This window comes from Manis javanica, chromosome 11 (assembly GCF_040802235.1).
Source record: "Manis javanica isolate MJ-LG chromosome 11, MJ_LKY, whole genome shotgun sequence".
NCBI classification, from domain to species: domain Eukaryota; kingdom Metazoa; phylum Chordata; class Mammalia; order Pholidota; family Manidae; genus Manis; species Manis javanica.
This window is the reverse complement of record NC_133166.1, coordinates 27,913,320-27,938,457: the sequence shown is the minus strand read 5'-3', so window position 1 is coordinate 27,938,457 and position 25,138 is coordinate 27,913,320. Positions and strand designations below refer to the sequence as shown.

Below are 25,138 nucleotides of genomic sequence, written 5' to 3'. Positions count from 1 at the left end.
GATTCAATGTAATCCCTATCAAAATACCAATGGCATTTTTAAATAACCTAGAGCAAATAATCCTAAAATTCATATGGAACCACAAAAGACCCCAAATAGCCAAAGCCATTCTGAGAAAGAACAAAGCTGGGGGTATTACACTCCCTGACTTCAAGCTATACTGCGAAGCTACAGTAATCAAAACAGTATGGTACTGGCACAAGAACAGACCCATAGATCAATGGAACAGAAGAGAGAGTCCAGACATAAACCCATGTATATATTGTCAATTAATATGTCATAAAAGAGCCATGAATATACAATGTGGAAAAGACAGCCTCTTCAATAACTGGTTTGGGGAAAACTGGACACCTACATGCAAGAGAATGAAACTGTATTGTTGTCTAACTCCATACACAAAAGTAAACCTGAAATGGATCAAAGACCTAAATATAAGACATGAAACCATAAAACTCTTAGAAGAAAACATAGGCAAAAATCTCTTGAACATAAGCATGAGCAATTTATTCCTGGACACATCTCCTCAGGCAAGGGAAACAAAAGCAAAAATGAACAAATGGGGCTACATCAATCTAAAAAGCTTCTGTACAGCAAAGGACACCATCAGCAGAACAAAAAGGCATCCTACAGTATGGGAGAACATATTCGTAAATGACTTACCCAATAAGGGGTTAACATCCAAAATATATAATGAGCTCACATGCTTCAATACCCTAAAAACAAGTAACCAGATTAAAAAATGGGCAGAGGATCTGAACAGACACTTCTCCAAAGAAGAAATTCAGATGGCCAACAGGCACATTTAAAGATGCTCCATATCACTAATTATCAGGGAAATGCAAATTAAAACCACAATGAGATATCACCTCAACAAGTTAGGATGGCCAACATCCAAAAGACAAGGAACAACAAATGCTGGTGAGGATGTGCAGAAAGGGGAACACGCCTACAAGGCTGGTGGGAATGTAAATTAGTTCAACCATTATGGAAAGCTACATGGAGGTTCCTTAAAAAACTACAAATAGAAATACCATTTGACCCAGTAATTCCACTCCTGTTAATTTACCAGAAGAAAACAAGATTCCTGATTCAAAAAAGACACATGCACCCCTATATGAATCACAGCACTATTTATAATAGCCAAGATATGGAAGCCACCTAAGTGTCCATCAGTAGACGAATGGATAAAGAAGAAGTGGTATATATACACAATGGAGTATTATTCAGCCACTGAAAAAAAAATCCCCCCATTTGCAACAACATAGATGGAGCTAGAGGTATTATGCTCAGTGAAATAAGTCAGGTGGAAAAAGATAAGTACCAAATGATTTTACTCATTTGTGGAGTATAACAGCAAACCCAAACTGAAGGAACAAAACAGCAGCAGACTCACAGACTCCAAGAAGGATCGAATGGTTACCAAAGGGGAAGACTGGGGAGGGTTGTTCGGTTCGGAGAGAGGGAGAAGGGGATTAAGGGGGCACTACAATTAGCAATCACAATATAGGTAGGTCACAGGGAAGGGAGTACAGCACGGAGAAGACAAGTAATGACTCTATCGCTTCTTACTACAGTGATGGACAGTGACTGCTGTGGGGTAGGGGGAAGACTTGATAATATGGGTGAATGTCGAAACCACAATGTTATTCATGTGAAACCTTCATAAGATTGTATATCAATTATATCTTAATTAAAAATAAAAATCAAAGAGAAATAAAATAAAAAAGCATGTGATATAATTTGTAAATTTCTGGATAAACACATGTGAACAAAAGTGAAATAAAATGTAGTTTATTTAAGAAGCAAAACTCAGAAATGGTGAAAACATCAAGAAAAGATTTTTAACTGGAAATATATTACATGCCCCATAGTACTTTTGTTCATCATCTATTTTACTCTTATCCTTTTCATACTGTTTAGTTTGAGCTTCTCAAGCTTTCTTCTTAATTAATGCTAACTAATAGAATTTAGGTATGTACCTCCTAATTCTGATTAGGAAGCTGAAACCTCAACCTCATAAAAAGAAAATATTACCTCTTTCCCCTGTACTACAAAGAAAAGCAGATGGTGTTACAAGTCAGAAAATATTTGTAAGAATAGTTATGCTTTGCTTTATTTTTTTTTATCATAAGGGAATAAGACCCCTGAACTTCAGAAATTATTGCTATGTTTTTTGAAAACAGCCCTTAAGTACTATTTAAGTACATAATTTAGATCAATTTTTTTATTTTATGATGTATCACTCTTATTCAAGTTGATATTTCTGAATTCTTAAAGATTACATATATTGAAAAGATTTTGTCACATCAGAAAGAAGATCATTGGCCCTCTCCTCTCATATGCATATGGTAGTAAAAAAATCTAACTCTTGTTTCTGGTTTTATTCAGAGTTGAAAGGTCTTGTCTTAATCATATTAACATATATAACAAAAATCACCAGTGATTCAATCAAAAGCTGAGAGCTGAGTATTGTGGCTCCAAACTGATCCCTAAACATGGGCCAATAAAACAGAGGAGACACATTAATGTGCACTTGGGTCCTACTGGAGAACTGACCCAACTATCTCTCAACAGTGCCACTAAAATAATGCCCTTGGCTGAAAGTTTCCAAAGCCCCTTAAAACTAAGCAAATTATAATTTATATTTTTTGTTGTTGCTCTTATTGAATGCTATCTGTGGCTCTTACCAGGTGTCTGGTGTATGGTCCATATGGTGGCCCTGGATGGGCTAATCAAGAAAGAATACTCCAAAGGGCATTCTTCAGGTGGCTATCTGGTGGTACCAGCAACTCCTTCCTGGACCTCTGTAACCCCAATGGCACAGCACAGGCAAACTAGGAGAGATTCTGGGCATGATTAGGCATGAATAGCATGTCTAAGTTTTTTGTTTTTCCCCCTACTTGTTCAATATATTTTAAGAACTACCCTAATATGGGGCCCACAATATGGAAAAAATTATCAAGACAAGGAGAGTAGATTTTTTCCCCCTTCTTGATGGGAACCTTTAGGAAATACTACAGTGAAATATTCACATGATAGTGACTGTGTGTACCTTTCCAATATGCTCATGCAAGGGATGGTATGAATCTCTCAGCAACTTAGTTTTCTAAAGTACTTTATTTCTAAATTAGCAAAGTTCCTACAGTAACTGAGGATCATATTTTGTTAAGTAGTCTGACAAAGACTGACAAAGACCTAATTTATCAACACTTTCACTGTCTACATCATCTAGAATCTAGGGAGAGGAAAACATCAAAATCCAATTCTTCAATGTTAAGGTCAGCATGATCCATGCATGGAACCAGACTAACGTGGCTGGTCAACTGTCCACAGCTCTTATAACAGGAGGTCTAAAGCAAACATAAAACTGAACTTCTGCATGAAATGTTAAAAAGAGGTCTATAAGACTGTGGTTTATTACCCCACAAAAGTTTCCCCAGTGGGAGAACATCCAGGCCTACATAATATAGTATTTGATGATTGCAATGCTCTGATAAGTTCTGCCAAAACACTTGATATACTGGTGCAAGAAACCCTACTGGCTGACCCAGGCAGATGGCTTCCTGTTTAAAAGCCTAGTAATTGGGTCTGCATGAAAGTATATTAGTGGAAGGCATTGTTGAAACCTCAACTGATGAAAGAGACCTCATTAAGTTCTTGCTGATCCATCAAGTGCCAAGGCATTGTCTTGGATCCATGGCTCCCACTGTAAGGAAACATCTTTCTCTGCATTTAACAGCTTTTTGTAGCAATGTTTTATTTTTAGCTGCCCTGGGACAAAAGAAAGGCAGGCAGTCTGAGAGACTTCTTAACAGCAAGAGGGCTGCTAAAGGGGCAGGAATTGCACAGAGCTTACTGCTCAGGAGAAAGGACAGGTGGACAAAATTGTCCAGGTGCACTCTGCCCAGCAGATTGGGAACTTTCTCGATCTTCAGGTACTACAGCTCCCTGCCTTGCTACACAGCTCGAAGGATGCCCTCTGTGATATGCAGCCTACTGTGCCTTTCTCCTGGCCAGCCCCACCTGGTTACCAAACTGGCAAACCCTACCCTGGCATTAGGCCAGCTAGAGGGAAGCCCCATCTACAGCAACTACAAACGCAAATGACCTCCTTCTCACCTGCTTCCAGGCCAGAGGCTGCAGGTTACAGGAAATTCCTGAAACTACTTCACAGATAGCAAAACCAATACCCAAACCTGGCCTGACAACTTTCAACACACATTCAAGAATTCTCCAGAGAACAGTTCTGGAGAGGATTAAAGATGGCAGCATGACAGGTGAGACAGAGGCTTCCTCCTAAAATACAAAAATATAATTAATACGACTAATCCTGAAGGAGCAACAGGAAAGAGGGCTGCACCAAACTGTATACACTTGGAGAAAAGAATAAACCTCACAGAACAGGGTAACATTCAAAAGCTGTGAACCAGCGGGACCCAAGCCCTTCCCCTACCCCAGCTCACCAGCAGGAGGAGGAGAAATGGAGCAGGGAGGGAGTGGAGGCCTGGGACTGCTGAATACATAACTCCAGAGATCTGCTCTGAGAGCACAAACCTACATTTCATGGTGCTTTCATGGTACTCTCATGATTAAGGAGTTGGAAAGCTAAGACTACCTGAAGAGACTGAGATTCCAGCCACTTGTGGAAAGCAGGGTTCCATATCCGGCTGCCCTGGGACAAAAGAAAGGCAGGCAGTCTGAGAGACTTCTTAACAGCAAGAGGGCTGCTAAAGGGGCAGGAATTGCACAGAGCTTACTGCTCAGGAGAAAGGACAGGTGGACAAAATTGTCCAGGTGCACTCTGCCCAGCAGATTGGGAACTTTCTCGATCTTCAGGTACTCCAGCTCCCTGCCTTGCTACACAGCTCAAAGGATGCCCTCTGTGATATGCAGCCTACTGTGCCTTTCTCCTGGCCAGCCCCACCTGGTTACCAAACTGGCAAACCCTACCCTGGCATTAGGCCAGCTAGAGGGAAGCCCCATCTACAGCAACTACAAACGCAAAGCATAGAGGCTTATACCTGTGTGCTCGGCCCACTGCTTCTGGCAGTGGAGTCAGGCATAGCAGCCAGAAAGCAGGAAACAGCTCTTTTCTCCCCCCAGGCACGAATACCACTCCCCTGCCACCTCCGACATTGCTTCAGGGGCTGAGCAGCTCCAGAGAGTAGAGCTTCTGGACACTAGAGGGTGCGATATACAAATACAAAACACCAAAGAAACCTGGTTCAAAGTAAAATTATGAATACAACACCTCAGAAAGATTAAAATGAATTTGGCCTCATGAATCTTCTTGAAAGGAATTTCAAAACAAAAGTCATTAACATGCTCATAGAGATACAGAAAAATATTCAAGAACTCAGAAATGAATTCCGGTCACAGCTCCAATCATTGAACAGCACAATGAAGGATATTAAAAGCAGATTAGATATGGTGCAGGAGATGATAAATGAGACAGAAATTAGAGAAGAGGAATACAAAAAAGCTGAGGTACAGAGAGAAAAAAAGATATCTAAGAATGAAAGAACATTGAGAGAACTGTATGACCAATCCAAATGGAACAATATTCGCATTATAGGGATACCAGATAAAGAAGAGAGAGAAAAAGGGATAGAAAGTGTCTTTGAGGAGGTAGTTGCTGAAAATTTCCCCAATCTGGGGAAGGAGATAGTCTCTTAGGTCATAGAGGTGCACAGATCTCCCCACACAAGGGACCCAAGGAAGATAACACCAAGACATATAGTAACTAAATTGGCAAAGATCAAGGATAAGGACAGACTATTAAAAGCAGCCAGAGAGAGAAATAAGATCACATACAAAGGAAAGCCCATCAGACTTCTCAGCAGAAACCTTACAGGTGAGAAGGGAGTGGCATGATGTACTTAATGCAATGAAGCAGAAGGGCCTCAAACCAAGATTACTTTATCTGGCAAGATTATCATTTAAATTTGAAGGAGGGATTAAATAATTTCCAGATAAACAAAAGCTGAGAGAATTTACCTCCCACAAACCATCTCTACAGTCTATTTTGGAGCGACTGCTATACATGGAAGTGTTCTTAAGGTTTAATAGCTGTCACCAGAGGTAATAAAACTGCAGTAAAGAAAGTACAACAGTTAATTACTAAGCAAATACAAAATTAAATCAACTATCCCCAAAGTCAATCAAGAGATAGACAAAGAATACAGAATACGATACCTAATATATAAAGAATGGAAGATAAGAAAAAGGAGGAGAAAAAGAAAAGAACCTTTAGATTGTGTTTGTAATAGCATATTAAGTGAATTAAGTTAGACTCTTAAATAGTAAGAAAGTTAGCCTTGAACCTTTGGCATCCATGAATCTAAAGCCTGCAATGGCAAAAAGTACATACCTATCGATAATCACCCTAAATGTAAATGGACTCAATGCACCAAACAAAAGACATAAAGTCACTGAATGGATGAAAAGCCAAGACTTATACATATGCTGCCTACAAAAGACTCACTTTAAACCCAAAGACATACAAAGACTAAAAGTGAAGGGATGGAAAAAGATATTTCATACAACTAATAGGGAGAAAAAAGCAGGAGTTGTAATACTTGTAATCAGACAAAATAGACTTCACAACAAAGAAAGTCACATGAGACAAAGAAGACATTACATAATGAGTAAGGGGTCAATCCAACAAGAAGATATAACCATTATAAATATCAATGTGCCCAACACAGGAGCACCTACATATGTGAAACAAATACTAACAGAATTAAAAGGGGAAATAGAATGCAATGCATTCATCCTAGGAGACTTCAACACTCCACTCACTCTGAAGGACAGATCCACCAGACAGAAAATCAGTAAGGACACATTGGCACTGAACAACACATTACAACAGATGGACCTGACAGACATCTACAGAACTCTACACCCAAAAGCAGTAGAATAGAAACATTTTCAAGAATAGATCATATACTAGGCCACAAAAAGAGCCTTGGTAAACTCAAAAAGACTGAAATTGTACCAACCAGTTTCTCAGACCACAAAGGTTTCATATCAAGAAATAAATTAGACAAAGAAAATGAAAAATCCCACAAACACATGGAGGCATCACAACATGCTCCTAAATAACAAATGGATCAATGACCAAATAAAAGCAGAGATCAAGCAATATATGGAGACAAGTGACAACAATAATTCAACACCACAAAATCCGTGGGGTGCAGCGAAGGCCGTGCTAAGAGGAAAGTATATTGCAATACAGGCCTTCCCTAGGAAGAAGAACAATACCATATGAACAGTCTAAACTTACAATTACTGGAACTAGAAAAAGAAGAACAAATGAGGCCCAAAGTCAGTAGAAGGAGGGACATAATAAAGATTAGAGCAGAAATAATCAAATTGAGAAAAATAAAACAACAGAAAGAAACAATGAAAGCAAGAGTTGGTTCTTTGAGAAAATAAAATAGATAAATCCCTAGCCAGACTTACCAAGAATAAAAGAGTCTACACATATAAACAGAATCTGAAATGAGAAAGGAAAAATCACTATAGACACCACAGAAATACAAAGAATTATGAGAGAATATTATGAAAAATTACTAACAAACTGGATAACCTAGAAGAAATGGACAACTTTCTAGAAAAATACAACCTTACAAGGCTGACCAAGAAAGAAACAGAAAATCTGAATAGACCAATTACCACCTAGGAAATTTAATTGGTAATCAAAAAACCTACCTAAGAATAAAATCCCTGGATGAGATGGCTTCATCGTTGAATTTTATCAAGCATTTAGTGAAGACCTAATACCCACCTTCCTTAAAGTTTTCCAAAGAGTAGAAGAGGAAATATTTCCAAACTCATTCTATGAGGCCAGCAGGCAAACACACCACAAAAAAGAAAATTACAGACCAATATCCCTGATGAGCATAGATGCAAAAATACTCAACAAAATATTAGCAAACCAAATTCAAAAACACATCAAAAAGATCATCCATCATGATCAAGTAGTATTTATTCAAGGGATGCAAGGATGGTACAATATTCAAAAATCCATCAACATCATCTACTACATCAACAAAACGAAGGACAAAAACCACATGATCATCTCCACAGATGCTGAAAAAGCATTTGACAAAATTCAACATCCATTCATGATAAAAACTCTCAACAAAATGGGTATAAATGACAAGTACCTTAACATAATAAAGGCCATATATGACAAACCTACAGCCAACATTATACTTAACAGCAAGAAACTGAAAGCTTTTCCTTTAAGATCAGGAACAAGACAAGGATGCCCACTCTCCCCAATTATATTCAATACTCCTCCATTCAGTATTGGAGGTACTAGCCACAGCAATCAGACAGCACAAAGAAATAAAAGGCATCCAGGTTGGCAAAGAAGAAGTTAAACTGCCCCTGTTTGCAGATGACATGATATTGTACATAAAAAAAAACTAAAGAATCCACTCCAAAACTACTAGATATAATATATGAATTCAGCAAAGTTGTGGGATACAAAATTAATACACAGAAATCTGTTGCATTCCTATAAACTAATGATGAACTAGCAGAAAGAGAAATTAGGAAAACAATTCCATTCAAAATTACATCAAAAAGAATAAAATACCTAGAAATAAACCTAATGAAGGAAGTGAAAGACCTATACTCCAAAAACTACAAGACACTCATGAGAGAAATTAAAGAAGATACCAATAAATGGAAACACATCCCATGCTCATGGATAGGAAGAATTAATCTTTTCAAAATGGCCATCCTGCCTAAAGCAATCTACAGATTCAATGCAATCCCTATCAAAATACCAAAAGCATTCTTCAAAGAACTAGAGCAAATTGTTGTAAAATTCATATGGAACCCCAAAAGATCCTGAATAGCTAAAGCAATCCTGAGAAGGAAGAATAAAGCTGGAGGGATTATGCCCCCCAACTTCAAGCTCTACTACAAAGCCACAGTAATCAAGGCAATTCAGTATTGGCACAAGAACAGAACCATACACCAATGGAATGGACTAGAGAGCCCTGATGTAAACCCAACCACATATGGTCAATTAATATATGATAAAGGAGCCATGGCCATACAATGGGGAAATGACAGCCTTTTCAACAGTTGTTGGCAAAACTGGACAGCTACATGCAAGAGAATGAAACTGGATTATTGTTTTAAACTTGAAATGGATCAAAGACCTGAATGTAAGTCATGAAACCATAAAACTCTTAGAAGACAACATAGGCAAAAATCTCCTGAATATAAGCATGAGCAACTTCTTCATGTAAGCATCTCCTTGAGCAAGAGAAACAAAAGCAAAAATGAACACATGGGACTACATCAAACTAAAAAGCTTCTGTATGGCAAAAGACACCATCAGCAGAACAAAAAGTCATCCTACAGTATGGGAGAGTATATTTGTAAATGACATATCTCACAAGGGGTTAACATCCAAAATATATAAGGAACTCATATGTCTCAACACCCAAAAAGCAAATAACCCAATTTAAAAATGGGCAGAGGATCTGAAGAGACAATTCTCCAAAGAAGAAATTCAGATGGCTGACAGACACATGAAAAGATGCTCCACATCACTAATCATCAGGGAAATGCAAATTAAAACCACAGTGAGATATCACTTCACACCAGTAAGGATGGCCAGCATCGAGAAGACTAAGAACAACAAATGCTGGTGAGGATGTGGAGAAAGAGGAACCCTCCTACACTGCTGGTGAAAATGTAAGCTAGTTCAACCATTGTGGAAAGCAATATGAAGGTTTCTCAAAAAACTAAAAATAGAAATACCATTTGACCCTTTGGAATTTACCCACTCCTTGGAATTTACCCAAAGAATACAACTTCTCAGACTCAAAAAGACATATGCATCCCTATGTTTATTGCAGCACTATTTACAATAACCAAGATATGGAAGTAACCTAAGTGTCCATCAGTAGATGAATGGATAAAGAAGATGTGGTACATATATACAATGGAATACTATTCAGCCATAAGAAAGAAACAAATCCTACCATTTGCAACAACTTGGATGGAGTTGGAAGATATTATGCTCAGTGAAATAAGCCAGGTGGAGAAAGACAAGTGCCAAATGATTTCCCTCATTTGTGGAGTATAATAACAAAGCAAAACCGAAGGAACAAAATAGCAGCAGACTTACAGACTCCAAGAAGGGACTAGTGGTTACCAAAGGGGGTGGGGCACTGGTCGGGAGGGAGATGGCGATTGAGGGGTGTTATGTTTAGTACACACAGTGTGAGGGGTCACGGAGAAAACAGTGTAGCACAGAGTAGGCCAACAGTGAATCTGTGGCATCTTACTACAGTGACGGGCAGTGACTGCATTGGGGTATGGGTGAGGACTTGATAATACAGGTAAATGTAGTAACCACATTGTTTTTTCATGTGAAACCTTTATAAGAGTATATATCAATAATACCTTAATAAAAATTTTAAAAAAGAAATTCTCCAGCACTCTCCACGCATGCTTTAGGTGACTTTCATCCTATACAAACTGGTGAGACTGAAAAAAATTCTCAAAGGCAACATAGTTCATCAGCCCATTGTCAAAACGGTCTTTCAGATATTATGTGCTTTTTTTCTACACATAGATTATAATTTGCTTCCCACAAATACAGACCTATCTTGGCCTTTCATGCATCAAGGTTCAGTCTTGACCTGTACCCCCAGCTGAATCCAGGGATCACTAAAACTGTGAAGGTAGAACTTACTACAGTGTTTTTTTGGTTTATGCTTTTGTTTTTGGTTTTATTTTGTCAGAAACTTAAACACCTTTCATTGGGAAGTAAGACCTTTTTGAAAGCTGTCACACAAGTGAAGACCAAGTAGGATGGCTAAGCCTCCCAGTCTCACAGGACCGGCAGCTCACCTACCACTGGGATCAGTGGCAGGTGATAGCCAGCGAGCACCTTAACAGTTGACAGCTGCGATGCTGTTTCTTCCTCAGCTTCCTGTACTGGTCACTGAGCTGCAGTTACAAGGTGAGGGGGAATTCACTATCAAGAACTGAGTAAAACTAAACCTGCCCCACCACTGCTCCCAGGTACCATTAGTGTATTCTTTTTCAGGAGAGTTCAAAGATATGTGAATACACATATTCCTGCATTTAAATAGGAAAAGTATCACATCTTTATAAATTCTGAGTCTGCTTTTTTTTTCAGGTTTATGAAATGAAGACACAGAAAACTGTACAATGAGGAGTCTTCAATTGGGAAAGAGGTGAAGTCAGAAGTCAGATCAGGAAGAAATCAGCCTGAATCTACCGATCCCTGCTGTTCCGGGTCATGCAAGCAGATTTAAGCTAGTCCTATGAACAGCAAGTCCAGGCTGAAAGTGGCTACTTGGAAGGACTAAAGTCTCCACTATATTACAAAACTCCTAACTTACCTCTGATTCTGCAGTTCACAGTCTGGACAGTTCAAGGTTTCACACGATGCCTTTCCTCCATTGTCCCCTATGTCACTCCTTTTCAGGCTGAGATGCATCAGATTCTGGTTGTGAATCAAAGCTAGAGATGTTCTGACAACTATTAGGGAAAGAAAGAAATTGCAATCTTCAGAAGAAAAATATTCAGGAGGGGTTACAAAATCATCTCTGTCCCTGGTTACAGCATCCCTTTCTTTGCAAACCCAACTTTTAGGTATTATCCAATATTACTGCCATCTATTATCATACTCCGGGTTTCTTACATCTCAGGTCTGATCATAAATACAAGGTTCAGGACTTTGCTTAGAAAAACAATCTGGGTTGCTCAATGCCCATTACGTCCTGACAACTGATACTCTCAACTTCATTTGACCTTGAAGGACAAGAAGGTGATAACATCAGGAAAAGCAGAAGAGGAGTTTTGAACTCTTAATCCAGGAATGACTCCCAAAAATTATTGGAGCTATTCAAATACAGCAATTACAACATCAATTCACAATATTTAACCTTTTAAATTATCCAACGTGAGTTCACAGTTAATATCAACTGTTTGGTGTGCATAAATAGCAAAACATATTATTGTAAAATATGCCCTGTCATCTCGTGGACTTTGTTAGGTATATAGGGACAGTCCAAAGCAAAATGTGAAGGAAGTTAAACCTGCCTGTTCTTCCTATTTTCCATCCCCCAACTCAGTCCGTTAGTTATATGTTTCTCCTACAGTGCCTCTGCCAGCCCCAGATGTTCAGCAAGTTCACACTATTCACTGTTTGAAACCTCCCTGTGTGTATCAATTGCCCTCCCTTCTGCCCAACACCTTCCTACCCTTCACCCTCACCCCCTTTCCAGCCAAGCACAGGAAAATAAAGGCTTTACTCATTCAGGGCACTAACTGATATCACCTAGTGAAAGAGCATGATGTGCTCATTCTTTGAGAAATGGCCACCTGCTTCTTCAGAGTGGTTGTACCGTTTTATAATCCCACCAGCAATACAGGAAAGTTCTAGCTACTCCTCATCCCTGTCAACATTTGCCACTTCAGTATTTATTATATCTTAATTTGACTCTAGATACTCTATCCCTTTCTTACATGTGCTTGTTTACAGGTTTCTTTCCCTCTTGTCTACTGGCTTTACCAGAAGCTGGAAATGATCCTATTAATTCTGTATTCAGTGCCCATCAATGTGCTCAAGGCCTTATTGGTGCTCAGTCATATGTACTGAATGATGAACAAATGTTAGATACTTGTTTCCTTGGGCACTGAAGATTAATGTTCTTTTTTGGGAGGAAGACAGGCTTTCCCCTAATTACTTCCCTTAGTGTTTTAAGTGAAATCTGACTTCAGATTTCAAATAACTGGATTACGTCTGGCCTTGCCTATAGATGTGGGAGGTGATTACACATACCTTATAATTAAGGGGTTTCTAGAAGTCCTTTTTGCTCACCCCAAGCATCTTCCAGAACTTTCCCTGAACTAACCATCACCAATCCATAGCCTACAGAGGCTTCTTCTTTTAGAACACAAGGGTCCACTGGCAGGATGACACCATGAAAGCAGCTTAGTCTTCCCACCTCCATGGGGCCTTTCTTACTCAAGTCCCTTTTCCTATCAAGTGAGACTGTACCCTGAACTTAAAGTTTAAAAACATTTTGTTGAGCCAAACAAGATGATTCATATAGTGATTTTTTGTGTTCAATCTAAATTATTTCCAAGAATAGAAAAGGCTAATCCATAGTGACAGAGGTTAGGAAGTGGGTGCCTTTGGGACTGGACCACATTGAAAGTGGTACAAGGAAACTGAGGAGATGGAATTATTTTCTATCTTGGTATTGGTTACAAAGGTGTATGCAGCTGTCAAAACTCAACGAACTGAACACCTAGTATCTGCATTTACTGAATGTAAATTATTCCAGAATAGAAAAAATAGTATGTTCCAGAACCTATCTTTGAAAATGCTTTGTTGACCTGCCTAGAATGCCTTAGTTCTGTATTCTTCTAGAAAATTCCTAATCAACAAACCAAAAATCCCTGTCAACAGCTACCACACTCTGTACAGCCCTAGAGGTTTCCACTGTTCACATCCTGAGTGCATTTTACCCAGTGTATTGTATGTATTTGTTTACTGTTTGTTTTCCCTAACAAGTAGGAGTGGGAAGTGTGGCAAAAAGAAAATATAACAATTCTGTTAAACTTTCTCATGCCACACTTAAAAAAAACAGCTTTTGTAGTTTATAATTTGGGTGTCTTTGTTCTTGATAGAAAGTCTTCATTGATAATTCATCTAGGTTGCTAAGACAGAGGTCCAACTCTCTCTCAAGTGCTCATTTGTATGAAGTACAGAACAGAGATCTTGCCAGCAACAAGTAATGCAGCCACCATCCCTTTGCCTAAATGGGGAAAAGAAAAAACCAATAAATCCATTTCAGTCCAGGTGACTCTCAGAAGATGGTACTGGGTAAAAAGCAGCTGGACTTTGTTAATGGAGCATCCTCTGTAGGTCTGGCATGGGCATAGTCCACCAGGAAGTCTTCCTATTGGCACTTCAGAGGCTTTATTTGCCCAATGGATCCCTCCCACCCCAACACAACATACTCTTTCAACACACAAAAGTAAAACTATAGAGACTTCACTTTGGAGGAAGAGACTTGGAAAGATAAAAGAAAAGTCTTCAAATACCTGAAGAGCCAAAATCAAGAGGAAAAATAATATATGACCACAAAGAGTAAGATAAGAAGTGATGGGTAGACATCAGGGGACTGTGGTGTAGTGTAAGAATCTGGGCTTTGAGCCCCAGTTCTACCACTTGCTAGGTATCTTACTTACTGCAAGTCACATTGATTTTATGAGTTCTCAGTGTTCTTCATTTATGAAGTGGAAATGCCATCTCCCTTCACAGGGTTGTGAGGATTTAACAGTCAACTTGATTGGGTACACAAGAGAACTTTGTAATTTTTAAATATTGTATAATTTAATTATTAGTCACACCATCAATAGACTCATTATAAAGAAATAAGGGGTAATAAGGAATAGAACAGAGGACAGCATCATGATTTTAAGCATAAGATCTAGAACCAGAGCAGTCCCGAGTCCCAACTCTGCCATCACTAAACTGGGAGATTCTGGCAACATTACTAACCTATGCGAGCCTTAGCTTCATCATCTTCAAAGATGAAAATAACAGTATCTATTTCTTGGGATTACTGTGAAGATTCAGTAATATCATCTATAGAAAATGCTTAGCAAATGCTTTCCATTGTAAATTCTCCTAACAATTGGTAGCTGCTATTATTTATATTAAGATATAAAAGTCTAGCATGTTGCCTTATACATAATAACTACTGTAGCAGGGGAGAAAATAATCTTGTTCTCTTTGCCCTCCTAGGTGTTTTGACTGGGACCCTGTAAATTAGACTGACAAGAGACAGATTAACAAGTGAAAAGCATACACACTGTATTAGCCCATCCATCTCAGATACACATGGGAGAAACTCAGTTATGAGTAGCACAAAGGGGTATTTTGAATTTGGGTCTATATCCCTAACCTAATAGCAGAAAGGCAAGAGAAAGTGCACTTAAAATCAAACAGCTTTTTGGAAAGATAAATGCACCCTTAGGAGAACAGATGGGAGACATGAAGGTCTGTGACAGTGTCTGTCTCGGTATGGTGCTCCCAGGGAGGGGGTTCATGACAGGTGATTTCTTTGGGAGGCTCCGCTTTTAGGCAGAGAGGAGGTTTTTGGAACTGAAAATAATTCTTAGGTAAAAGTGGCACATTTTGGAGTGGCATACCCTGATCCCTTTCACAACTTAATCAATATTGTTTGGCCCCCTCCAAACCTTAAACTGGAATGAATGACATTACAGATTGCTGGTCTCTACATCACCTGAAGTCTTACATTTCATAAAAGTAGGCAATGAATCATTCATTCAAACATTTAAGTGCTCACTACATACAAATACAATGGATATAATGGTGAACAAGACAGTCACAGATCCAGCTAAGTTTACAATGTAGTTATGTTGTAAAAGGGACCGAGGTCATCTGTAATGTCCCTTTTAAAACACTGGTTTCTTAGGCTCTTATGTGAGCAACCACGACATCTCTAGTATTAGGTAACACTACAACATAGGCAAGGAGAAGGTAGCACAAAGACCAGCAATATACCAGGCAGAATGCCTTCCTAACATTTATTATTAGGTATAAAATACACTCTAGTGCCCTAGGTTAAATCACATCTTCTTTAAGTAGAATTCTGCAGTCAAAATTTTAAAAACTAAGTGAATCAGATTACTTACAACTCCCCAAGGACAGGAAAGGTTATAGCCACCCAGCCTACAATCCCTACTCCCACAGTGCAGAGAGAAATGAAATGTACGTTCCTGTAAGAGGAATGCTTCTGAAATTGTGGTAATGGCGAGGGGACAACTTGGGGAAAGCTGGAAAACCAAGCACTTATAATCAGATGTGTGACCTCAGCCAACTTATACATGGAAGTATTAAGAAGGTATTTTTTTAAGTAAGTAAAATGGAAATAATAGCATCTACCTGGGATAGTTAGGTGACTAAATGAGTTGGGACTAAGGCTATAGGTAAATATTAGCTATTATTTGAAGTGTGCTTGAATCAATAATTGTACATTACTTTCTAGTCCATTTCTCTGAATCTCAGTTTTATAATCTTAAAAATAACTTGATATGGTTTTGACCAGCATCAAATTGGATAATATGCTAAATATCCTGTGCACTGTATAACTACACCACATAGTAAGCCCTCAATTAGATGTTAGTTAAGTCTAGACCTAATGTCTAGGCAATGAGGACAGTGAGCTAGGTCAGTAATTACAGTGGAACACAGAACAGAGAGATGACCTATGTACACCAGGTTCAGCAAGAAACTCCTGGGCCTTTATTCTTCTGGAAGGCATTCTTTTTAAAAATTAAATACACATGCTATAGTAAATACAATTTTGCACTAAGCCAAATCCCTCCTTGAGGTCTGAAGGTTATTCGTAGTTGTTGGGAATACTGACAGCTAACTCCCTTCTCCTGATAGCCCTCAGGCCAAGAGACCCACTTCAGGCAACTTTTTCCCCATTCCTCACCAGTAGCCCTGACTGGCCTCTTTGCCTCAAGGTGGAGCAACTCTGAAGGGTCACCCTGGCTCTGGGAGCTCCCAGGTGAAATTTACTTCCCTCACTCCCCCAAAAGGCACTTCCAGGGAACTGACCTAACACACTTAACCATGCTTCAGCTGGAGAGTGTGAGGTCATCTTCTCAGATATCACAGTTACAGTTTTATGGTCCATAAATCCTGGCAGTGCTTAAGGCAGAATGAAGACACAAGCAAATGGAGTTTCCACGAATATTAACAGCAACCGTTTGGAAATATCTCATTGCCTGACTTATACATGTGTAATCTTGAGTCTCATGTGGACAGTGGAACAACTCCAGAAATCCCAGCTGTGATGAAAAATAGTCAGTTTCCTAATGGTTCCATCCACTGATGTTCCATTTTATATCCAGTGGCATTTTATCATTAAAAGTTTTTCCAGTTGTTTTACTTGATCTTCATTCAAAAGGCCAAACACAGTAATTCCACTCCTAGGAATTTACCCTAAGAAAACACGATCCCAGATTCAAAAAGACGCCCCTATGTTTATCACAGCACTATTTACAATAGCCAAGATATGGTAGCAACCTAAGTGTCCATCAGTAGATGAATGGATAAAGAAGATGTGGTACATATACACAATGGAATATTATTCAGCCATAGGAAGAAAACAAATGCTACCATTTGCAACAACATGGATGGAGCTAGAGGGTATTATGTTCAGTGAAATAAGCCAGGTAGAGAAAGAGAAGTATCAAATGATTTCACTCATATGTGGAGTATAAGAACAAAGAAAAAACTGAAGGAACAAAACAGCAGCAGACTCACAAACTCCAAGAAGGGACTAGCAGTTACCAAAGGAAAAACAGAGGGGGAGGGCAGGTGGGAAGGGAGGGAGAAGGGGATTAAGGAGCATTAGGATCAGCACACATAGTGTAGAGTGGGCATGGGGAAGGCAGTATAGCACAAAGACAAGTAGTGACTCTATAACATCTTACTAAGCTGACAAACAGTGACTGCAGTGGGCTTGGAGGTGGGAGCCAGAATTGATAATACGGGTAAATGTAGTAACCACGATGTTGCCCATGTGAAACCTTCATAAGAGCGTATATCAATGATACCTTAATTAAAAAAGAAAGGCCAAAGAACATTTCATCTGTGTCACATGGCGATCTTTATAACCAACTGTTGCTTTCAAGTAACAGCTTCAAGCCTTGTAAAGACTGAAAGGAATGGTCCTTGGTTCCCCAACTGCCTTTCAACATATAGAACACAGCTGCAAAGAACTCCTGAATGTGGAGGTGGGTAAACACATCGCAGTTCTCATACTGCACATCCTGCTGAAGAATACTCATGTCCAGGGAAACTGAGACATCAGATTTAGTTAACCCATGCTTTCTGAGATTTTTCCCTGTAAAACACTTGTCATAGTCTAAACTCCTTTGGCAGCCAAGTGGCACAGGCTCCTCAGTTGACTTGACTGGGTAAACTAGGAGTTTCCATCTTCTGGTGTGAGCAAGCTAGAGATACAGCAGGTAAACAGAGCTTTGGTGGCTTTGCAGGTTAATGTGAGATCACCATCCTTCTCCATTTGTTGCTCCAGACAAGGACAAATGACCAGCACACTATGGGGACTTCATGCATGGCAAAAAGAATCTCATTACTTTTCAGTGTACTGAATACTTCTGGCCCACTTCTTTTCTTCAAAAAACTGGTAAGTATACTCCTCTCTTGCATCCTTAGACACACCCAGTAGCTCTATATACAGAATGCGGATTCTTCAACAAAGGCTTTAGTTTCTTACAAGCTGTGAGCCTTGTGGTCACCAATAAGAACAACTCGGAGCACCATGTGCCTCAGCCAGCTCCTCATGAGGAACGACACTGGGTACACCTGGGTTCCAGTTTTCACACAGTATCAATTCCAGTTCCTCAAATGCAAAGTTCAGTTCATCGAAACTATCGATAATAAAAAGGAGACTGCTCCGTGGGGACGTGATCCTTTCAATGTTGCCTTCTGTGCTGGGCCAGTCCTTTGATATCATGTGCACCAAGCTGCTCTCAGCAGAGATTTATCTCATGCAGAGATAAAAACCCTCAGTAAACCTCTGCTGACAGAGACTGCCCGGTGCCCAATCCATCAATGCCTTTCTCACCAAGGGCGTTTTCCCAGCTCTAGCAGCCCCCTGCAGCACCACTGCCTCGGGCTCTCCGGGTTCCGACATCGACATCAAACAAACGCTCCAACAGTTCTCCATCTTCCTGAGCAAATCTACAGAGGAACTCTTCAGGTTCTCCAAGCAAACCCTTCTTACCCATGGCATGCAAACCCTCTTCTCTATTTGAATTCTGTATTCCATTCCATCACCCAAGTCAGAATGGAGCAGGAAAGAAAGAGACACATGATCAAAACAAACTCTGTGACTCTCAGTGTTAAGAATGTGGGACTTGGAGCTAGGAGCAAGGTATCAAGGGGAAGCTGGGTTAGATTGAGAATGTAAATAAAATAAAAATATCCCTATAGATTTAAAACTTGCATTAGAACCTGAAAAAAAAAAACTGACCATGCAGAAAAATGAATTTAGAATGGGAAATAAAACTGAAATTTGCTCTAGAAATATTTTCTCTTGTCTTTTCCTCTACAGAAAAAAAAAGATGATACATGTAGAGAACATAGTCGTCATCCAGATGAAAAAAGAACACAAGCAACAATCCACAGTAGCAGCCAGGGAAGATCTGAAGACAGATCTGAATCTACACACCAAAATAATCCACTTTATCATAAAACATTAACAGAAATGAACACTGAAAGCCTGAACAATGTTTTAAAGAAAAAAAATATTCCCAAGTGTCCAAATAAAATGAAAATACAGCTTCATCTTTACCTAGTTATGTCCAATTCCTCTTTCGGATCTCAATTTAAACATCACCAGCTCAGGGAAGCCTTCTCTGAATCCCACTGCTAGAACAGTTCTCTTTTCTGTATTTTCAAAACACAATATATTTTTCATTCACAGTGCATATCACAAGATGCAATTTATTTAATTTTTAAACTAAATAATTATTTTCTTTGTTCTACTAAGGCATTTGGTACAAACATCTAACACAGTTCATATCCCACTAAATTATGCTTAGTCCTTTCCCAGGAGAAGGTATGGTATTATAGAGGTACTCTTTCTTTTTATTGTGTAATACCTCGTACAGTCTTGCACCATATAAATAGGTGATTACATGGGGGAAGCAAGGGCATGTCTGGACTAGAGAGGTTGGGTTGGGTCCCTTTTTGCAGTCAGGTCACAGGAGACACAGGCGAGAAGTGGATGACTGCTTGTAGGCAATAAATGGGTTTCTCTCATTTTATTTCTCCCTTTGACTGATTTTGTTTTTAAAGGTAATTTGCTCAGGGCTGGGAAAATATTTCCCTCTGGAGATACAAAGACTTAGAAGAAAATTGGGATTATAAGGACAATTTTTACTTTCTTCATTATACCTTAATCTATCTTGCAAATTTTCTGACAGTTAATTTCCCTAAGTTTCCTAAATTTATGGCCAGTTATACCACAAAAATAAACTTCCTTAAATTGAATCATAAATTAAGGTAAAAGTGGGAAGTTATCTTCAAGATCACTTAATACAATGAGCAATTTTTATTTATTTGTACTTGGAATGAAGTAGGTTCTCATTTCTTGAATGAAATAATGTGGCCCATTAGAAAGCAGCATAACTGGGTTAAGAATACCAGTTTCTCACCTGGTCCAGTTTTTTTCCCATTGTTCCATTTATATAAGCTGAAATTCAACTACATAGAATTCAAAAAACAAAGTAGGGGAAATGGAAATCATATTGGACTAAGATCGAGAACTGGTTCTAGAAATTACATGTTATATGGATCAGATGGTAGCCACCCAAGGAACTCAGTCAGAGCATCATTTCTAAACCAGCTGCCCTTTGCATTTCTAAAGGGAGGGAACAGATATGACCCAAAGAGACCCTCCAGTACAGGAACTCTGCAGCCGTAAAACAAGACGTGAATAACCTTTGTTCATCAGACTGTCAACTTTTGACTGCACATGTCCAAAATGCTGCTCTCTTAAGGCATTGAATTAACATGGCCCTGATTCTGAATTTGGCCAGAAAGCCAGTTTTGTTGACGCTTTTTGAATGATAATCAATGAACAGGTAGGACATTAGAAGAAGTTGACAAGAGTTGAACAAAGGTCTCCTGGGAGACAAACCCCCATATGCTTCAAAATCTCAAACTGCTCCCATCTACACACCCAGCCCTGCCTCCTGATCACCATGTTCCCCTTGGGCCCTGGCATCCTCTGGTTCTGTGGCCTGGGCTGTCCCTGCAACAGGTGCCAACACCATCATGAGTTTACCAAAATTAAGAAGACCTTTGGTGATGGTCAGAACGGGGGCCAGAATTCACAATGGTCCAATTCCATGACCATTTGGATTTAGCAAAACTAGAGCCAACAGAATCCTAGACTCCATGGCTTAGCTGATGGAGAAGAGATGTGGTGTGAACAACACTGAAGTGGGAGACTCTTGCCATACACCCACCGTATAACTCTGGGGCAAGTGGTCTAGTCTAAACCTAAGTATTTTAGATGTCTACAATATATCATACTTGGGAATGACTAAAAATACTGGTTTAGCTTATGCCCTAAGTTATTTTTTACCCATTCCTCATATTTCAGCAGAGATTTGAAATCATACTTGAAATTCCTTAAAATTAGCCTAACCAACAACTTTATTTACAATTTTGGCAAATAAACACTAGATAGGACAATTCTTTTCATCCAATCCTTTAATCATTCTAATTGGTACAAGATGGATGAATCCCCTACCCCCTTACAGAGCCAGGCTGAGTACCAGAACCAATACCCTCCTGTCTCTTCAGTGTTCCTCGAATGATCTACAAGCTCCTGATATACTTGGCCACCATGGAAGCTGTGTTCCATAGGAAGAGTGGTTTAATCCTCCAGTCCCTTTCAGAGACTCATTCCAATGGGCCTCAGGAAGACCTTCCTTCTCCTACCCTCAGTTATGTCCCTAGCATCACTCGCAGTTGACACCTGCTTTGGCTCTCAACATAGATCCTTTGGGTTCATCTTGCCAAAGATTTTGAGCTACATCCAAGGCCTGCTTTCCTGGATAACACTTATTCATCACATTAGCCAGATCCTCCCACTTGGCCTTCCTCACTTCAGCCCAGGGTATCTAGCAGGACCTGGGTTCCATGGTCTCATTCTTCAGAAGTAACTTGAATTTAATTCCTCCTTGTTTAGCTATTCCAGATATAATAGCAGACCAAAATCAGAAAGGAAGGAAGATGATGTATCTGCCATCTCGTCCACAGATCAATATTCAGGCTTCAGTGGGGGAAAACAATCCAAAGGGCAAGAAATAAATGGGACCTATAGAAATTATATATATATATATATATATATATATCAACTCTACTTCAAAAACAAAGGAAAAGGAAATACCTATAAAAATATAGATTAACTCAACAAATATGTGTGGAGTTCACTATAACAGGCTCAGTACTGACCTAGTGTCCTCTGTAATACATTTTCTGACATTAAAAAATCCCTCTACTATAGATCCCTGTGTATTTCTTCCACCTTCCCAAAAGTTACTTCCAGTCCCACCACTTAAGAGTCATAAGAAATAATGGAAGGCAGTTCATATATCTGAGCTAAAGTTTACTCTTCTGCAAAGTGAGGAAGCCAGAACTAAGCCATGGATTAAATGAGGTGGACTTCATATATCACCTGGCACAGAACAGGTTCCCACTAAGTTTTGACAACTCTCCTCATCGTTTCTCTCCCCCACCAACACCCAACATATATCTCAGCCTATAAAACATTGTTACTGTGCCCCCACCAACTTATTATTGCTCTTAAAGTACACGCAACTGTAATATATCACTATCTACCTCTTCTTGTCATGTCATCTCTAGTCACAAAGGGTCTGCATTCACAAGTTCTTTTCACATCCACTCCCGACACCACAATTATTCTTGGTGAATTCATTGTAAAGCCCACGTGATTGGCCTTCTCTCACACCATCCTTGACCTTTGCTCCCATGACCTTATTTCATTCCAGCATCTCACTCAATGCTCTCACTCCAGACTCTGTCAACAGCAATTACTAAAACTCAAACTCTTAACTGCAGACTCCCATAACCCATTCTTTACTAATACCTCCCAGTTAATTCACTATTTATGCCCCCATGCCCACTCTGACAGCTCTTCAAACACTATCAAATCCTTGTCTTTTGAGCCTTGTGTGTTTTCCTCTTATTTATCAGGCATCTTCAGAGCCTGATTCAATTTTTTATTCAGCACAGGCACTCCAATTAATCACTTAAACCGTACCTTCAAGTTCCTCATCTCTTCAGCGGTGATTTGCCTGAACAGACAGCCCTAGTGAGGGGTGCAGCTGAAACTCCATCTGGCTTTCTCAAGCCCTCTCCTCTTCCCCATCCTTCACAATGCCTCCCCCTCTTCTTGATAATGGGATTGGAAAAGTTGGATGGGGAAAATAAAAATTCACAGATGGCGATTTTACTTCTTAAACATAAAGTTAATGATTTTAAAATTACGTGGTAAATCGGGATTTTATCCTACAGTAATTGGTGAGCTATCAGTTTTAGGGTTTGTTTTTTGTTTAACTGCACTGGAGGGATATTCCAGATTAGATTTTAGGCTATGACCAAAATATTCCATAGTAATTATTTTTAAAGCAGCATAAAGGGGCAAATTTCAGGAAACTTCAAAGGAACACTGAAATTTCTCCAGAACATAGACTATGGTAGGTGAGGGAAAATGAAGCATAGCACACAACACCCTCAACTTCCTGCTTGGAAATTTATAGATATTGCTGCATGTGGGCCAATTGTTGTCTTCCTCTTTACTGTCCCAAAAGAAGGGGGCTCTCTCCCCTTTTGTATAGCTCATCTCTCCACCTGTGATCTGAATTTCATCGGCAACCAACTACTAAGGGACTAATTCATTAGAGATGTCTCTTCTCCACCTTCAACTTCTCCCTTTCCTGTAAGCCCTTCTCATTAAGATTTAAACATGCCCACATCGACTTTAGTCTTTTATAAGTGTTTCCCTTCATCTTTATAGTCAAACCTCTTCAGAAACTTATTCTATACCTTACCTATATACCCAGGAAAACACTAGTGAAATCTGAATTGTGATTTGGTTAAGCATCTTACTGCCTTAGTTGTAACACAATATATTAAAATAAGGGAAATGGGGTAAGTGGAGTACTGAGAACTCAAACTATTTTAAAATAAAATGGTTATTTTTTTAAACTGGAGATACACACACCCTATGGCCTAGCAATTACAGTCCTCAGAATATATGCAACAGAAATATGTGTGCAGGTATACCAAGAGATATACAAGAACAGCCACAGCAGCATCGTTTGTAATTCCTAAGCACTGAAAAAGATCCAAGGGTCCACCTATGGTACAAACAGTAAATAAACTGTGGTAAATTCATACTATGAAGTCCTATATAGCAATGAAAATCTATGATCTGCAGCTAAGTGCCACTAGGATCAATCTAACACAAGCAAAAGAAGCCAAACCTAAAAGGAATTTGTACTAATGTTTCCATTTATAAAGATCAAAACCAAGAAACAGAAAACTAAACTGTACTGTTTATGTATGCATGTATAGGTGGTAAAGCGAAAACTTTTTTAACAAGCTAGAGGTAAAGTAGTACACTACCTATAAAAGTCGGTTCATTGTCAGCTCTTCAGGGTGGAAGCCTCTGTGATCAGGGGGATGCTCCTAGGGCTCTAGAACACTGGTAATATTTTTTCCTTGACTGCTTAGGGTTCACATGGATGACACTTTGTTCTTCATTCATTAAGCTGCACATTTATGTTTAATGCATTCCTATATGAAGTGTAGTTCATATGGTTTTAAGAAGGTTCACAGAACCAGAAGGATAATACAAATAGATTAGGAAAACACTAAAAGCAAATTCTTGCTAATAAACTATTCACAGAGTGGGAAGAAAAGGCAAACTGCTTACTAGTATTTCAGAAAATGATCAGACTTAAGCAGACAAAGATCTAATACAAACAAGGTGATACCACTTTAAATTATCAAAACAGCAAAAATAAGCTTAAAAATACCCTATGAGGATGAGAATGGAATGGACAGATATTGTTAGTATAAATGTTAATTGCTACACTCTTTCAAAGCTGCATGTCTGCAACTCTGAGGAACTTTAAAACCAGGCATAACTTTTCATGCAGTAACCTTTCTCTGGGAAATTATCCAATGTAAAGAATCCCAAATTCGGAAAAGGAAGTTCAGTGCATGAAGGTGTTGTGGGGAAGTTGGGGTTCCTATGGCCAGGATCCTCACTGAACTTAAACCACTTGATGATGTAACTGGCTCATTGCTAGGCTACCGCTTCCACACCTTTAGGCAATAAGCTATTATTGCACTATATAGAGAGCTCGGCCCAGTGCTCTGGGTGGAGGCGGAGACGCTAGTGCTCGACCTACCACCCAGAGAACTAGCCAGGTAATAAACCTTTTCACC

General features: G+C 39.2%; 1 protein-coding gene across 1 annotated transcript in view; it reads right to left on the bottom strand.

Annotated features, from left to right (window-relative positions):
• Positions 1-21,908, bottom strand: part of NLRP14 (NLR family pyrin domain containing 14) — a 36,504-nt gene extending 14,596 nt beyond the window's left edge. The window contains 26 exon segments of the mRNA XM_036996485.2: positions 11,197-11,237; positions 11,413-11,528; positions 11,530-11,571; positions 12,738-12,740; positions 13,663-13,757; positions 13,760-13,826; positions 16,687-16,738; positions 16,741-16,806; positions 16,809-16,991; positions 16,994-17,032; positions 17,699-17,738; positions 17,740-17,978; positions 17,981-18,169; positions 18,172-18,242; positions 18,244-18,323; positions 18,325-18,397; positions 18,399-18,454; positions 18,456-18,768; positions 18,770-18,869; positions 18,872-18,931; positions 20,841-20,903; positions 21,348-21,351; positions 21,480-21,485; positions 21,636-21,690; positions 21,692-21,830; positions 21,833-21,908. Of these exon segments, the coding sequence (XP_036852380.2) occupies positions 11,197-11,237; positions 11,413-11,528; positions 11,530-11,571; positions 12,738-12,740; positions 13,663-13,757; positions 13,760-13,826; positions 16,687-16,738; positions 16,741-16,806; positions 16,809-16,991; positions 16,994-17,032; positions 17,699-17,738; positions 17,740-17,978; positions 17,981-18,169; positions 18,172-18,242; positions 18,244-18,323; positions 18,325-18,397; positions 18,399-18,454; positions 18,456-18,768; positions 18,770-18,869; positions 18,872-18,931; positions 20,841-20,903; positions 21,348-21,351; positions 21,480-21,485; positions 21,636-21,690; positions 21,692-21,830; positions 21,833-21,908 (2,268 nt within the window).
• Positions 21,909-25,138: the final 3,230 nt, after the last annotated feature.